At 36.4% G+C, this 14,719-nt stretch overlaps 4 protein-coding genes across 4 annotated transcripts; all 4 read left to right on the forward strand.

The window, feature by feature from the left end:
• Window positions 1–2,075: 2,075 nt before the first annotated feature.
• On the forward strand, window positions 2,076–3,689 carry GCK72_006734 (uncharacterized protein; the record flags this gene model as incomplete). Its single annotated transcript, XM_053725770.1, has 5 exons — window positions 2,076–2,285; window positions 2,340–2,558; window positions 2,606–2,752; window positions 3,369–3,551; window positions 3,600–3,689. 5 exons carry the CDS (start codon window positions 2,076–2,078, stop codon window positions 3,687–3,689), a joined length of 849 nt encoding a protein of 282 aa, XP_053589964.1.
• A 1,466-nt stretch (window positions 3,690–5,155) lies between these two features.
• On the forward strand, window positions 5,156–6,050 carry GCK72_006735 (uncharacterized protein; the record flags this gene model as incomplete). Its single annotated transcript, XM_053725771.1, has 3 exons — window positions 5,156–5,201; window positions 5,249–5,898; window positions 5,943–6,050. 3 exons carry the CDS (start codon window positions 5,156–5,158, stop codon window positions 6,048–6,050), a joined length of 804 nt encoding a protein of 267 aa, XP_053589965.1.
• Window positions 6,051–6,941: 891 nt separating this feature from the next.
• On the forward strand, window positions 6,942–9,095 carry GCK72_006736 (uncharacterized protein; the record flags this gene model as incomplete). The annotated part of the gene is made up of 7 exons (XM_053725772.1): window positions 6,942–7,029; window positions 7,078–7,248; window positions 7,619–7,816; window positions 8,272–8,379; window positions 8,423–8,569; window positions 8,895–8,943; window positions 8,990–9,095. 7 exons carry the CDS (start codon window positions 6,942–6,944, stop codon window positions 9,093–9,095), a joined length of 867 nt encoding a protein of 288 aa, XP_053589966.1.
• A 3,342-nt stretch (window positions 9,096–12,437) lies between these two features.
• Window positions 12,438–14,621, forward strand: GCK72_006737 (uncharacterized protein; the record flags this gene model as incomplete). The annotated part of the gene is made up of 5 exons (XM_003110041.2): window positions 12,438–12,614; window positions 12,786–12,836; window positions 12,881–12,946; window positions 14,337–14,465; window positions 14,514–14,621. The coding sequence occupies 5 exons, from the start codon at window positions 12,438–12,440 to the stop codon at window positions 14,619–14,621; spliced, it is 531 nt and encodes a 176-aa protein (XP_003110089.2).
• Window positions 14,622–14,719: the final 98 nt, after the last annotated feature.

The raw sequence follows: 14,719 nt of genomic DNA on the forward strand, positions 1-14,719 counted from the left end.
AAATTTAGTAATTTTCCACTGAAAACAACCAAAGTTGACAAAGGCGGTACAGTATGCTTTAAAGGCTTTTGTAACCGTGCTCCTCTAAATTCTTTTAGAACTTGTTTTAAATTTTATTTCTGATTCAGTAGTTGCAAGAATAATATAAAGCAACTAAACACACACTAACCTCAATCGAATCGGTGACGAATACTTGAAAGAATGAGCTCTTCGCATAATATTTTCTCTCGGTTATCAAAATTGTTCGAATGATTGAAAGATGCAATATCAGACCTATTCCTAGGTAAACCACTGTTCCGACATATTTCGAAATTTCCCAGAAGGGATCATATGCCGATTTACAGACAACAGGAATTTCAGAGGAGTTGTAGGGAATCATTTAGAAAAAAGTATTTCGATTCGAACAAGTGAATGTAGATGGTGTATGCGAGCAAGTAGATACTTGGAAAGAGTCGATTGTAATCAAACACCAATAACACGCATGCCAATTTGATTATATGCAGCAGAGTCATGGTTGGTGTTGAAAATAGTTGTGAAATAGAGGAGAATGAGATGATCATTTTGAGGGGTAATTTTAGGTTCAAACCGGTTTGAGTTCTGAGAATTTTCAAAATTGCACGAATTGCAGGCAGCAAAATTATAATGCTGAGATTCTGGGAATGGGGTGTTTGTTCTTGAACAAAGATCAGTTTATGAGGAGCAATTAAATTTCACCTGTAACGACAACCAGAAATTACTATCGTATCCATCAGACAGATCAAATGACAAGAGAATCGCATGAATCAGAGAAAAGTGACGTTAGGAAAACTGAAAATCATTTTTTGAACTACAAATTCAATGAACTCGAATTTAATTACTATTATAGATCTATGTGAAGTATTAGAAGGAAGGAGTATGCTTAATTGAATTCCGGGTGTCAAAGAAGGCGCAGTTCCATAAAAAGAAGCAACAAGTGTTCCTATTTTAATTTCAGATAAAATAAAATAATGGATACCTTGAAAACAGTCGATTATGAGGGTTATGAACTAACATCATCCGAACTCTCGTGAAATTCTGAAATCGATGCAGACGTTAAAAAGAAGATCAAATGTCAGAAGCAGAGCAGTGTGGAATTCCTTTCTTCGACTTCCGTCTTTCGACTTTCGTTCTTTTATCCACTTCCGATTTCCTTCTTCCGACTTCCGTTTGGAAAATTTTACTTCCGTCTTCCTTTTTAGAAAATTTACTTCCGACGTCTGGCTTCCGTCTTCCGTTGAAAAATGTTTTTGGCACTTCCTACTTACGTGTGAAGTCAATTTTCGAATTTTCGACAGAATTTCGGCTGAATTTTGGTGGTTTTTGATGAAACTTTGTATGAAAACAACGCCGAAATTAGTTTTTTTTTCTTTTGATGACTAGAATTTTTTTTCTCAAATTCGTCATTTTCAATATAAACTTCCAACTTCCGACTTCGTTTTTAAAAAAATTTTCTTCCGCACAGCTTGGTATGAAGTTTACATAAAGACATTGCTGTTGTGCCACATGAGACGTACGGTCTGCACTGGAGCCGATTGCCCGAGCTAAAATAAGATTTTACCTACAAGAAAATTCACTCACCTGATAATCATGTCACTTTAGAACTTGTTTCCCTATATAATTTTATCACATTTTTTTCTAGAAAAACTATAAACAAATTGTAATGAATCACTTCTATTTGCCATTAATGTACATAAGAAGTCTAGTTGAAAACGAAACGAATCTAATATCCACTAATTATACTCCGCGAATATTCGAGAGAAACATTTTGGTTATTTGATCTTATCCAGACAACAATCTGAAACAAACCCATAATAATTTGAATGAAGCCTACAATTGTATCAATCGACACGTACATAATCTAACTTCCTATTCATATTCATATCAAGAAACAATTATCTTTTTGAATTGAATTTCATTCTCTCCCTCTCATTTTCGTCATCTGGATATCTCCATGAACAACATTTACTTCGTTTTTTAAACCCACCTGCCACACTGGTTTTTTGGTGTCACATTAAGATATTTATTCTGATTTATTTTTCCTTTTTTATTCTTAAAAAATGACATCTAACTATTCTGGTCCTATGCCATTTGATTGCGATTATTCTTATAATTCTACTCTGGAAATTTTGAAATACCTTGGAACAATTTCGTATCTAGTACCCGGATGTGTATTACATCTTTTTATACTTCGATCAATTTTGGTTACTAGAAGAGATTATTTCAAGAATAGCTCGTTTTTCACTATTTTTGGATTGGATTCTGTTGCGGTGAGTTGGTTTTTTGAAGCACTGTCTGAAAATTTCAGTTTTTTTTTGTTGCAGAGTATTATTTTGATAGTCTGGGATGTATGTTTCGGTCGTCTCATCCTCTACGTCTCCCCATTATGTCCAATAGTTGGACCATACTTTTGGATGCCTTCAATGATTCCAAAAATCTATTACTACGTGCTGATTCATGCAAGATTCGCGAAATCAGTAGCTCAGATAATCATGGTTTTGAATCGAATGACTTGTGTTTTGATGCCGACTTCTTATACTGGAGTGAGTTGGATTTTGAACTTGAGCGAAGAGTTTCGATGAGATTGCAGATTTGGGCAAGACTGACACCTATATCAATTGTTTTGATATTTCTATTGCCTCTTGGAGGTACATGGAATCTATTGTTGTCCCCGAGATATTATTTTGTTCCGTCATATGGAGGATTCGCTGTAATTTATGTTAGAGCAGTTACTTGGGTAAGAAATTTATACTAACTAGGGAAGGCCCCCAAGTCACCGTGGAGCTATAGGGCGTGACCTCTATCATTGGAAAGCTGAAATCATGCTGATTTCAAATATACATTCAGTTTTTGTCCTCGAGACTTGATATTCGAGAAAAATGGGGTCAAAGTTGCGACCCCTAAAAAGTCTGTACTCTCGTGATGTGCGAAAAAAGTAGCAGAGGTGGTCAAGGCACAACAACTTTTTGGTACAATTCCGGCCTGCCACCAAGTTTTTTGAACTTCGTTTTTTTCTTGGAAATGGATTTCGATTTTTTTTCAAAATATTCAAATAGTTTGTTTATTGAACGGCCACACCACTGCCGATATTTTTCACATTTTTTGTGGGAACGGTCTAAACTTTGACCCCATTTTTCTCAAATACCAGGCCTCAAGGGCAACAACTGAATATATATTTGGAATATGGGTGTTTTCAGCTTTCCAATGATATAGGTCACGTCCCATATCTCCATACTAGCTCCATGATATTCCCTAGTCAGTCTCGGTTCATATCATCACTTTATAATGATAATAATAATAACTGATGATTGTGATAGTAGTCATCCTACGAAACCAACGTTATTTTCTTCCAGGCGACTGCCTCCTTGTTCCAATCCATCTACATTCTCACTGCTCTTGGATTTACTGTCATCTGCACTTCCATCACTTTATACAAACTAATTCTCCTCCGAGACCGTGTGAAGTCTGCTGAAAGGTCTCTTTGCTTCACTAACATTTTCATATCGTTCACTTTTCTTCTGGTTGCGGCGACACAGGTTCGGCGACACAACATTGTTGATTACTCAAATAATATTTGTTTTCAGCTTTATTATCTTGTATGCATCCCGTGTAGAACCTCTGACTACCTTTTCGCTGCTCAATTTTTGGCGTTTGATACTTTTACTGTTGGGTAATCAAATCTTGTTTTTTTTTACGTTGAGAATAATAATTATTATTGGTTTCAGGTCAGCTGTGATATTGGTGTTGAACAATAAGCCTCTACGGGAGTCCATATTTCAATCAAGTGGGGACAATGATCGGGTGTTTCGAGTATCAACAAACAATTCTTTCACTCATTGATAACCAATTTAAATGAAACTTCTTTATTTTCAACTCAGTTAACTTTCAAAACTTCACGTACAGAATCCACAAGTCTTAGCACAGTTCGCAATCATAGTGTTTTTGAACAAGCTGTGGTTACAGTAATCCGTTAGTCCAGTGCACTCGTTCACTCCTTCGCTGTTCACTTTGTCCGCACAAATCGTATATAGTACGTTTTTTTCATCACAGCACATGCCGATTGAGGTTGCGACGTAGCCAGGTGGGCATTCATAGAGGGCAGTGACTTCTGAACTTAATTCTGATTATGGTATTTCACTTAACTAACCTCCTATTTGTGCAAATGCTTCACAATAAGAGAATTGAGCGTTAGTAGAGACGATGATTGAAAGAATTAGAAACAGGAATCCGGTCATTCTCAAAAAAATGATCGAGTGAAAGCTTGTGTTCTCTTTTATAGGCGTATTTTCATTTTTGAAATATGTGGATTAAAGTTCGCTATTTGTTTTTTCTGTTTAGACAGATGTGTGAAAGTCAAAGATTAAAGGAGAGATGAATTGGGCTTATTTGGGTTTTGAAAGGATCGAGCTGCATTTTTACAGTATGAAACTGGCTCCGCGGCATTTCGTAAGTCACGTATGTTTCACAAATACGACGTTTCGCAACCACACCACATTTAAATATTTGAGTCCGTTGAAAATGTTAAGTGTACCAAAGGTCCTGGGAACATATTTGAAAACAATTAAATACAAGAAAAAGTTATCCGACCCGTTTCTGACAAAACTAGGTTAAACTATGCTAGTTGTATGGTTGCAAAAAGTCGTGGTTGCGAAATGTCGCAGTTGCGAAATGTCGTGGAGCCATTTTTGCAGTATGAAAAAGCAAGATCAGCCGCTAACCAAATTTGAGTCAAATGTTAAAAACAAACAGTTTTTCTAAAAACATATCTTCTTGTAAAGGCAACAACGTAAACTGAAATAATGGAGCAGGGTTACGGTAAAACTATTCTGTATTCAGAAGAATTTTCTTATCTTTTCAGAATCAATTGAAAGATAAAACACGTGGCTGTTCTGGTAGCCCCAAATTATTCTAGTTTACTAAGCTCCGCCCCTTTCTCATTATCAGTCCAAATCAATCAATCGACAAAATTAGTTATTCCCAACAACTCTCGTCGAATCGACGCTTCAATTATAAACAGCTTCTAAGCACTTCCCACACAACTGGCCTAAAGTTTGATATTTGTGAGTTTTCAGAAAGGTCTCCTCGACCTCCTTCAAAAGAAATCAACTTTCAGTTCAGCCGAATTTTACTAAAAAATACCATGGCGGTTGGTGTGTTGGTGCTTCTCTACATGGCGATGACCATTTGTTAGTTTGAAAATGAATCAAGAGAGTCAATGTCTGTTTCTTTTCAGTCATGGTCCAAGTTTGTTCAAAGAAGAAGAAAGTAAAAGAAACGGCGAAAGTACGTGGAGACGTTCCATTGTCTGGGTTCGGGACAACTACCACGACAGATGTACACGCTGCTGATGGCGCTGCCGTTCCGAGTTCCCTGATGAAAAAACCAGATGAGGTGAAGCCAGAAAACGGGAAATCGAAAGAAGACGAGGCGAAGGAGGGTGAAAAGAAGGAAGATGAGAAGAAGGAGGATGAGAAGAAGAAGGATTCTAATGAGAAGGAAGATGGAAAGAAGGAAGAAGAAGGGGATGGAGGAAAGAAGAAGAAGAAGGATTCAGATGAGAAGGATAAGAAAGAGGAAGAGGGGAAGAAGGATGATGAGAAGAAGAAAGAAGAGAGTAAGAAGAAGGTTGAGAAGTCGGGGAAGTCAGTGAAGCCGGAGGAGAAGAAAGAGGAGAATGTGGAGAAGAAAGAAGAAGAAAAAGAGAAGAAGGAGGAATCAAAGAAGGAGAAAAAGCCGGAAAAGGTGGAGGAGAAGGGAGCGAATGTCCCAAAAACAATTCCGCTGACGAAGAAAGAAGAAGCAATTGCTGCAGGTCTGAAGGTCGATAAGAAGGCTTATCAGACAATGAATGATGTCGAAAGCGATTGGGATTCCATTAAGAAGGTTTGTTATCTAGAAGGGAATTCTAGAAAATCTTATATTTTCAGAAGAAGACAAAGGGAACAAAAGAAGAAGAGCCGGACAAGAAGGATGAGAAAAAAGAAGAGAAGAAGGAAGGAGAAGGAGAGAAGAAGGAGGAAAAGAAGGACGAGTAACCCTCTCGCTTTGCCAATCAAGATTAATTTTTTGAGAAGTTTCGATTCCTGCTTTACAGGAATTCGTGTATTTTCCTTGCCATTTTTCTTTGATAAGAATGAAGATTTTTGTGTTGAAAATTGTGTTTTCGAGGGGTATTGGAGGGAAATTGGCACAATGAGAAACAAGTACAGTACCGTGCAGCAAGATATACAGTTTGATATTTTTCAGTTATAATTGTCCAACTTCAAAAATTGAATCAATTTTTTTTCGAAATTTTTTCAATTTTTCATCGAAAATTCGAACAATTCTGATCATTTTTCAGATTTTCCTGTAATTCTGAATGATAATTGAAAATTTGACTTTTTCGCGAAAAAAAAATCAAAAATTCGAATTTGAACTTTGGCGCCAAGTACCTGACCCTTGACAAGTATGGTACGTAGCATCACATTACAGAATCTCTCACTTCGCAAAAGCTTGTAGAAATAGAGAACCTCAATCGGGAGAATGCAGAACGATTGGAAGATATTGCTGATCTGAAAGCGAAACTGAAAAATTCCGATGATGTAAATTATGTAAATAGCAAATTTGATAAACAGACACGTAAGTAATGAATATCTTCGAGTTTTATGCTGAAAAACTGTCATTTACCTTGAATTTCGCTTTGTTATGTTTAAAATTTGTTCTTTTGTGTGAAAAACAGTGTGCACCTTTAATTATTCAAATGAGAGACTGTCTGCGTCTCTCATTGCGCCGCACTCTCTCTCTTCGTATCCAAAAAGTTTGTGTTTTGATTCCTTTTCGTAATTTCTTCGATGAAAACTTGATTTGAAGAAATCAATTGATATTTTAAACGTTTTTTTTCTTTATTTACAGCAAATGCAGAACCGCCGAGCCCTCCAGATTTCGAGATGCACGAAGAAAGGAATTCCGAACGAAATGATGACGCAAACGATGCCGAGATGAATGGGTTGATAGAAGAAAACGTTCCAGCGAAACGTTTGTTCTCTGAAATCCAATTGCATCACTAATTTTCCTTTTTTTCAGAAAATCTCGAACTCGATGATTTCGAGAAGCTCAAAAAGGAGAATGCAGAAAATGTGTCTATTATTAACACTCTTCGGAAACAATTTCTGGATGATAGTCATCAGTTCGAGGAGGAAATTCAGTCTCATCAGGACGAGATTGAGCAGCTCAAGAGCCAGTTGGAGGGTGTTGGTGAGTACTGCGAGCAACAGTCGGAAATGATAATTCTTGAAAATTTATTTTATTTTTTGAATTCTTAGCTTCTTTTCAAAGAAAAAGACAGGAGAGCTTGTGCATTTAGGTACTTAGTTTGCGAAAATCGTTAAAAATCGGTTGAATTGGGTCAAAAACCGGATTTCCAGAGTTTGCCAAAGTCAAATTCTGTCTCTAAAACGCCAAAGGTACGCTAGACACTCAATTATTTTTTTTTAATTGAATCCTGGCGTGCCTTTGACGCGTTTTCTGGTGAAATAACATTGAAACTTTGACGGACCAAAAATTTATTTCTAGCGTTACATCTAGCATTGTATGTGTTTCACTTTCAATGAAATGCATTTTTCAGATTCGTTGAAACAAGAGCTGCGTGAGTGTAAAACAAAACTGCAGCAGCAAACCGACGAAATGGAACGAATTTTAAAGGAAAGTGAACAATTGAAAGAAGAAAACGAGATGAATGTTCGAACAGTTCTGAATATGCAAAACAAGTTGAAAGAAGCGGAAGTCAATATTGAGAGGCTGACGTTGGATATTATTGAGCTGGGTGAGTTTCTAGATGTCTTTCTATGTGATACATATAAAATCTTGCTGTCAAACAGTTCGAATTCGTTCCTATTCCGTTCTGAATTATTGAGAAGACACATAATTTTCAATAAAATTTCGTGTTTCTCTTCTTTGTTTTCGATATAAATTGAAAAAAAACAACGAAATTTTGTTGAAAAATGCGAGGAATTGAGAAATAATTTTGTCCGAGAGGACTACACGGTGGAGAAAATTCGCGTGGGAAAACTCTTCCACGAAGGCTCCTTTTGAGCCGGGAAAACGGGAATTTAGAGTGTTTAGAGCGATTTTTAGCGTATGCTTCTATTATAAAAGTTGCTCAGAATTTTTTGAAATATCAAAATCTGAAATAAAAAATAAGACTTCAGTCCTCCTTTAAGTTATAATGAAAGTTCATTTTCAGAGCAACCAACACAACAAAAGAAAGCCGATTCTGAGAAGCTCGAGACATTATCCGGCACCATTCAAGATCTTCAAACGCAGTTAAAGGAGTAAAGGAGCAAGAAGGTGTCATCGCAGAGTTGAGAGAGAAGATTGCTGTTCAAGGTGAATTAGAGAATCTGAAAGACATATAATCTATTATTTCCAGAAGAACTTGCCGCGCAAGCGAAGGTCGATTTCGAAAAAGTTAAAAGAGAGCGTGCAGAGTACTCTGTTCAAACAATTTGTGATCTTGAAAACGAGTTGAGAACGAAGGATGAGGAACACGCAGCCTGCCACCGGGAGATGACGAATGGTATGAAGAGGATGATTCCGACGATGATGATTATTACGAGGAATTAATGGAGGGAGATATTGATGAATGGGATCGGTGGCCAATGTATTAATGACTTTAACAAAAATTTGTCTCCGGATAATATATTTCTCAATTATTCTCATTAAAACAACGATCGTCGTTAAATATATCGAAAAATTACTTAAAAATCGGCATTCTTCGTTTTAGCGTTGCTTAGCAAAATGCCTCCCTTTTTGAAACTTTTTCATAATTTTCTTTTCGCTTTTATTGAATCGTTTTGTCTCCTCCTTCTCTCAATACTCTCAAATAATGTATCTATTTCCAGGAATGCGTCTTCAAGTGCTCTTGATCGGCGATTGCTCAGTTTTAATGCGGTTAGTTGAAGAAATACTCTATATACTTCTCCGCCTGAATTTTCAGATTCGCCGCAAGTCCCGGACAACATCGGCAGAATGTGACGACAAAGAAGCGGATCGTAAGTTCACTGGGAATTAACCGATTTTTGAGATTTTTCGTTAAAAATTAGTCTTAAACGCAAATTTTTTTATCTGGAGAGAGTCTACTGCTGACGAGACCGCGCTCTCAATCCAGAATTTTAAATATTTTCTTGTCCAGTAGAAAGCGGTCGAAACAAGGATAAAAAATTGAAAGTTACCGAAAACTTGGAAAAAAAGAAATTTCACGTGGCAAAAAAACGTGAAATTTGCTAAATTTTATAGAAAAAAATAAAATTTTTCACGTTCGCGTGAACTCAAGGGCGGTTTTGTTTTCGCATCTTTACCACGTCATCCAATGAGTTAAACTTCAATTGTGAATCACCTTTTTCTTTTAGTTTCACAAAATAGTTTTCCTCTTTTTTTCCTTGTCTACCATCTCCGTCCTCTACATTTCGTTGACTCACCCAGGTAAGAAAATGAGAGAAATCGGTGGGAAACGGGTGAAAAATAAGATGTTGCCATGTCAATCTCAGAGTATAGGGATACGGTAGTTCTATGCTTATGGTATTGTATATCATCTTTTCATTCGAAACACAACCTTAAAGTCCTGTGATCTAGATTCTCTGTCTAGTTGTTAATAATCCAAACATTCCTCAAATTAGTTCAATCCGTTTTCCCTCTTACATGGTTGATACCTCTAGGGGTCTCAGTAAAAATAATTATTGAGAATTCGACTCCGCCCCTTTTGATCTACTAAATATATCGATAGAAAATGAAAAAGAAATTTTCGAAACACGCTTTTTTCGCAACCAGAATTGGCTCAAAGTGGGCTGAAATCTTACAATTCTGCATTTATCTGAAAATTTTGTTGAAAGTATCATTTTTATTTGAAACTTCCATGTAAAGTGTGGCTCTCCGTGAAGGGTACGCTCCAATGACCCTTCAGTTAGCTCAACCTTTATCCGTATCCTCGGACTTAGGGTTACGGTAGGATAAGAGATGAATATAAAATGGTTGGTTGGTAGATATATAGGATTATTATGAATGAGTAAATATCGAGTAGAGTAACTCTAGTGAGATCCCGAACTACGGTGGTACTGTAGTTCGGGAAAGCCAACAGGGATGTGCGGAACGGAAATCGGAAATTCCGAAATTTCCGACTTGTTTCGGAAATGTTTTCGGTTTTTCTGAACATTCGGTAATTTTCGATTTCTGAGAAATTTTTCGGAAAACTTTTTTCCGAAATTTCATTCATTCTCATGATGATAAAAATTGGAATTTTCGCTGAATCAAAAACGTCACACCTTAGTCAAAATTTACAAAATTTTTAGTTTTTACTGCATATTTATTGACTTTGACAATGAAAAAATTGAGAAACCGAATTTCCGAAATTTCCAGAATTTCCAAAAAGAATAATTCGGAAAATTACCGAAATTACCGAAATATCCGAAATTTTTATTTCCGCACATCCCTGGAAGAGTCATCCCTAGAAGTGTGAGAAATCGGGTCAGTTTGAGCGAATTTTGATTGACTTTGAGTAGAAAAATAACGATGTTCAATAATTTAATCGGGATTGCCAATTTTGAGTCATTATCAGCAAGTTTTGACTAATTTCCAGTGAGATTGACTCAATTTTCAGTCCCGGTTAGATGCGATTTAAATGCGATTCGTGACCATTTTCAGATATTTATACCCAATTTTGAAAAACGTAACTTTGTATTTTCTAGGTCTGAATTTAGTTATTTTTGACACACAATAGAACAGTTTCAACTTTTTTGGCTCATTGTGTTGAATATTTTCATTTGATTACACACTCTATTATTGACTTCAACGAGTCAACTCGAAAAATACGAATTCTCGGAAATTTCAGTGAAAAATAATAATGGACATTTTAAGGGACCAGCTCAAAAATCACTTTATTTTCCACTGAAATGAGACAATTTGAGGGTGAAATTACTTTTGCGATGTGTAAATCTGTAGTGAGTGCCCGTATAAAAAAGTTGTCAACTACAAAAATGAATCTTTACTTTTGATCTCTGTGATTTATACACAATTTATTTTGTGGAACAATCAGTGATACCGTAACACACTCTCAAATTGACCATTTTCAACTAAAAAATGCGAATGTCGCATTCTAAATGGCCAGTACTGTATCACGAATGGAATCTCAGTTACGAACTTTTCTTCAACTGATGAAATATTTCATTTGTATATTTTTTCAGTTGAAAACTTTTTGTATCTCTTCTTGGAATCATGTTATACTGCGTTGAACATATACTACTGGAATATTTTCTCAAAATTCCATCTCTAACACAACTTCTGTAATGTTCCGCAACAATGCTACTCACCGGTTATTAAGCCGTCATTGGGATTTTTGCGGTTCTCGAAAGTTTGAATTCCCACCAAAATTTACATTTTCTGGAAGTTTTCGGAAGATTTGAATTCCTCCCTCTCTGGAAGTTTCCGAAAGTTTCTAGAAAATTCTGGAAAAATCTAGAAACTTCAGGATGCTCTGTAAACCTCCGGAATTTTCTCGAATTTTCTGGAAGGCTCCGGAGAAGGTTGGAAATTTCTATGAATTTCTAGAACTTTCTGAATGTTTCCAGATGTATTTGGAAGTTTCTAGAAGTTTCTGAGACATTTTGGAAACTTCTGGAAATTTCGGAATACTGCGGCCAAACGGGCTCTAATTTTTTTTGGAGTTCTGTCTTAAGGTGCCAAGGGTGGTACTGCCAAAGTATGTGTTCAGTACTTTCAGTTTGAACCTCTTTTCCTAATTTTCGGGTTACTGTACCTACAGTACCCCTTTAGGGTTATGGTAGCGTAATCCTACAGTAACCGGCCTAATTTTTTTGGGTGTCATACTGAGGGGTCGAGGTTGTTATCACCCCACTTTGGTCTCCCTTCGTTCTGTGTGGAACCCTTTTTCATTTTTTGGGTTACGGTAGCTACAGTAATCCTACACTGATCTGGTTTTTTTGAAATTATCCGAAAATGTAGAGTAAAAGTGCTTAATTTATCATACATATTCACATTTTGATTGCATTTTGAATTTTTAATCGAAAACTGTATTTTTTCAAAAAAATTCAAAATTTCAATTTTTTGCAAAAAATGTTTCAAAACGGGCCGGGCCGGCCGTGCTGGGCCGAGAATTATCTCGGTTAAAGTGAAAAAAGAATTTTCTCGTGAGTTGACACACTACTCCAAAACATATGAAAACTCACGTGTAGATAATACGTAATACACTGAAAAAATGATGAAAGTCAGTATGAACATTATCACGTCATTTGAATAAGTGATAAAATCTAAGGTAATCATTTTGAATACAAAACGGAATACGGTCAAAAGTAGATATTGACTTCTTTTGTCATAAGGATAGACAGAAATTAACAATAAAAACTTTATCCCATCGACATCCGATTTTTTAGACAATGGGATCGTCGTGGTCAAGAAAGAAACCCGTGCAAAGAACGGTAGACATCGAAACGGAAAAGAAACGAGTCACAACAAATGAGCGAGGTTCACAATACAACGTGACAGCTGGAGGGAACGTATATTTTTTGGGCAACTCACCCAACTTCTCGACGAGCCCAGAATTCAAGAAGAGAGTGAGTGTTCGTTATCAAAGAATCAACATGTTCAGAACTCTTTTGTAATTGAAAACATGAGAAATTAGTGGGCTCAAAGACATAGAGCACAAAATCAGGGGCCTAGGAGTCTGTCTCTGAATTTGTCAATTAGTTAAGTATCTGTATGGCTGATTACATCATCAATTTTAGCCCTGCCCGCTGGAAGATGTAGAGCACTCGACGGATTCACCACAACCCAAAGTGAGGTTTAAATTGTTGTATTCCACTAAAAGAACCAGTTTAAGAGAAGACGATTCGAAGCGAGTGAGAAGAGAGGAAATGGAGTTCCGGACGACTTTCACCCACGAACTGTAAGTAGATTCATTCACTCTCAGAAAGTCTTGAGAAGAATGCGGCGACAACTTTTTGTGAATGTTTGCGCTTTTAATTCGATCTTGATTGAAAATTCTCTATTTAAAAAATAATCATTAGGTAAAGCGCGATAGGAGAGCGGTAAGCTATCTGCCGACCGCTGCCAGGCAAAAGAAGCACGTCTGTGGGCGGCCTACCAGTAAGCTATTGTCGAAATAAAAAAGTTCCGACATTTTTTTTCACGTCAGAATGCAGACACAGTAGTAATTTTGTACTGAGTCTGCATTTTGTCGTAAGAAAAAATGTCGGAACTTTTTTATTTTGATAATACCAGCGCACGATTTTTCAATTTTTAACAGCGGTTCCCTTCTATTCTAGGTCTTATTTTAGAATATTCCCTCTAAATATTACATAATTCCAGCAGATTTTCTGCTATTCTTCGCTCCTTGGGCCCTTTTGGAATATCTGATTTAAGAAGAGGGGCCGAAATAACCTAAAACTTCCATTCCATCGTTCTCTCTTCCCTTTTTTCAACCATTTAGGCACTTTCTCCACTCTCGATCATTTCTTACGTTTTTCACCATGTTGTTCTGTCAATACTGTAGAAACTCAAAATAGCTCAAAATGCAGTACTAATAGATACGAATAAAACGAAAAAATTAAGTTGAAGTTACTGTTTTTTGGCAAATTGTTCTATTAGTACACAAAAAGAGCTAATTTAGTGATCAAAGTACTCCTCTGACTATTCCTGAACGTGAACTACGGCAGAATTAACAAAGTTCCAGTGAAAAATGTGCACCATCCACTCTTTTTTGACTCGAAAATGATAAACGTGACTGAATTTCCGTTTTTATTGGCTCCAGTTAAATATTTTGAGACAAACGTTCGAAATGTTATGCAAGACTGATAAAATTAAACGTTTTCCGAATTTTTTTCAGAAAAAATGAGAAAGTATTTCGAGATTTAGCTAAATTCTCTCAAAACAAAAGATTTAACCTTTTTTTTTACTTAGATAATTTTTTTGAAAAAAGTCGGATTGCGAACGATAAGTCAGAGTTTTCGGCGAAATTAAAAGAGTGTTCGACTGAACATGCCAATTTTAGCAGATGGCATCAGAAATGGATGAATTGATTGAAATTGGTCAAAGTAAATAGTCAGAAATTGTTATCGAAAATCATGTATTATGCGGTTTTGTCAATCACTCGCCTCTGATTGTTTCCAATTCTTCGAAATCTAACTTACCTTACTTACCGATTCACCTGAAAACGGATTGAGCTTTCGATTAGAACTAGAAACAACCAGATTGGTAGCAGCGCACAGTTACCGATATTGAATTTTCTCAATTTTTGCTGCGCGCAGCTATTTTCCTCTAAAATAGTTTTTTTAAAGGGAGCGAATGTTCCAAAAACAATCCCGCTGACGAAGAAAGAAGAAGCGATTGCTGCAGGTCTGAAGGTCGATAGGAAGGCTTATCAGACAATGAATGATGTCGAAAGCGATTGGAATTCCATTAAGAAGGTTTGTTATCTAGGAACCAGGGAATTCTAGAAAATCTTTTATTTTCAGAAGAAGACAAAGGGAACAAAAGAAGAAGAGCCGGACAAGAAGGATGAGAAAAAAGAAGAGAAGAAGGAAGGAGAAGGAGAGAAGAAGGAGGAAAAGAAGGACGAGTAACCCTCTCGCTTTGCCAATCAAGATTAATTTTTTGAGAAGTTTCGATTCCTGCTTTACAGGAATTCGTGTATTTTCTTTGCCATTTTTCTTTGATAAGA

Source organism: Caenorhabditis remanei, chromosome II (genome assembly GCF_010183535.1).
Source record: "Caenorhabditis remanei strain PX506 chromosome II, whole genome shotgun sequence".
Classification (NCBI taxonomy): Eukaryota; Metazoa; Nematoda; class Chromadorea; order Rhabditida; family Rhabditidae; genus Caenorhabditis; species Caenorhabditis remanei.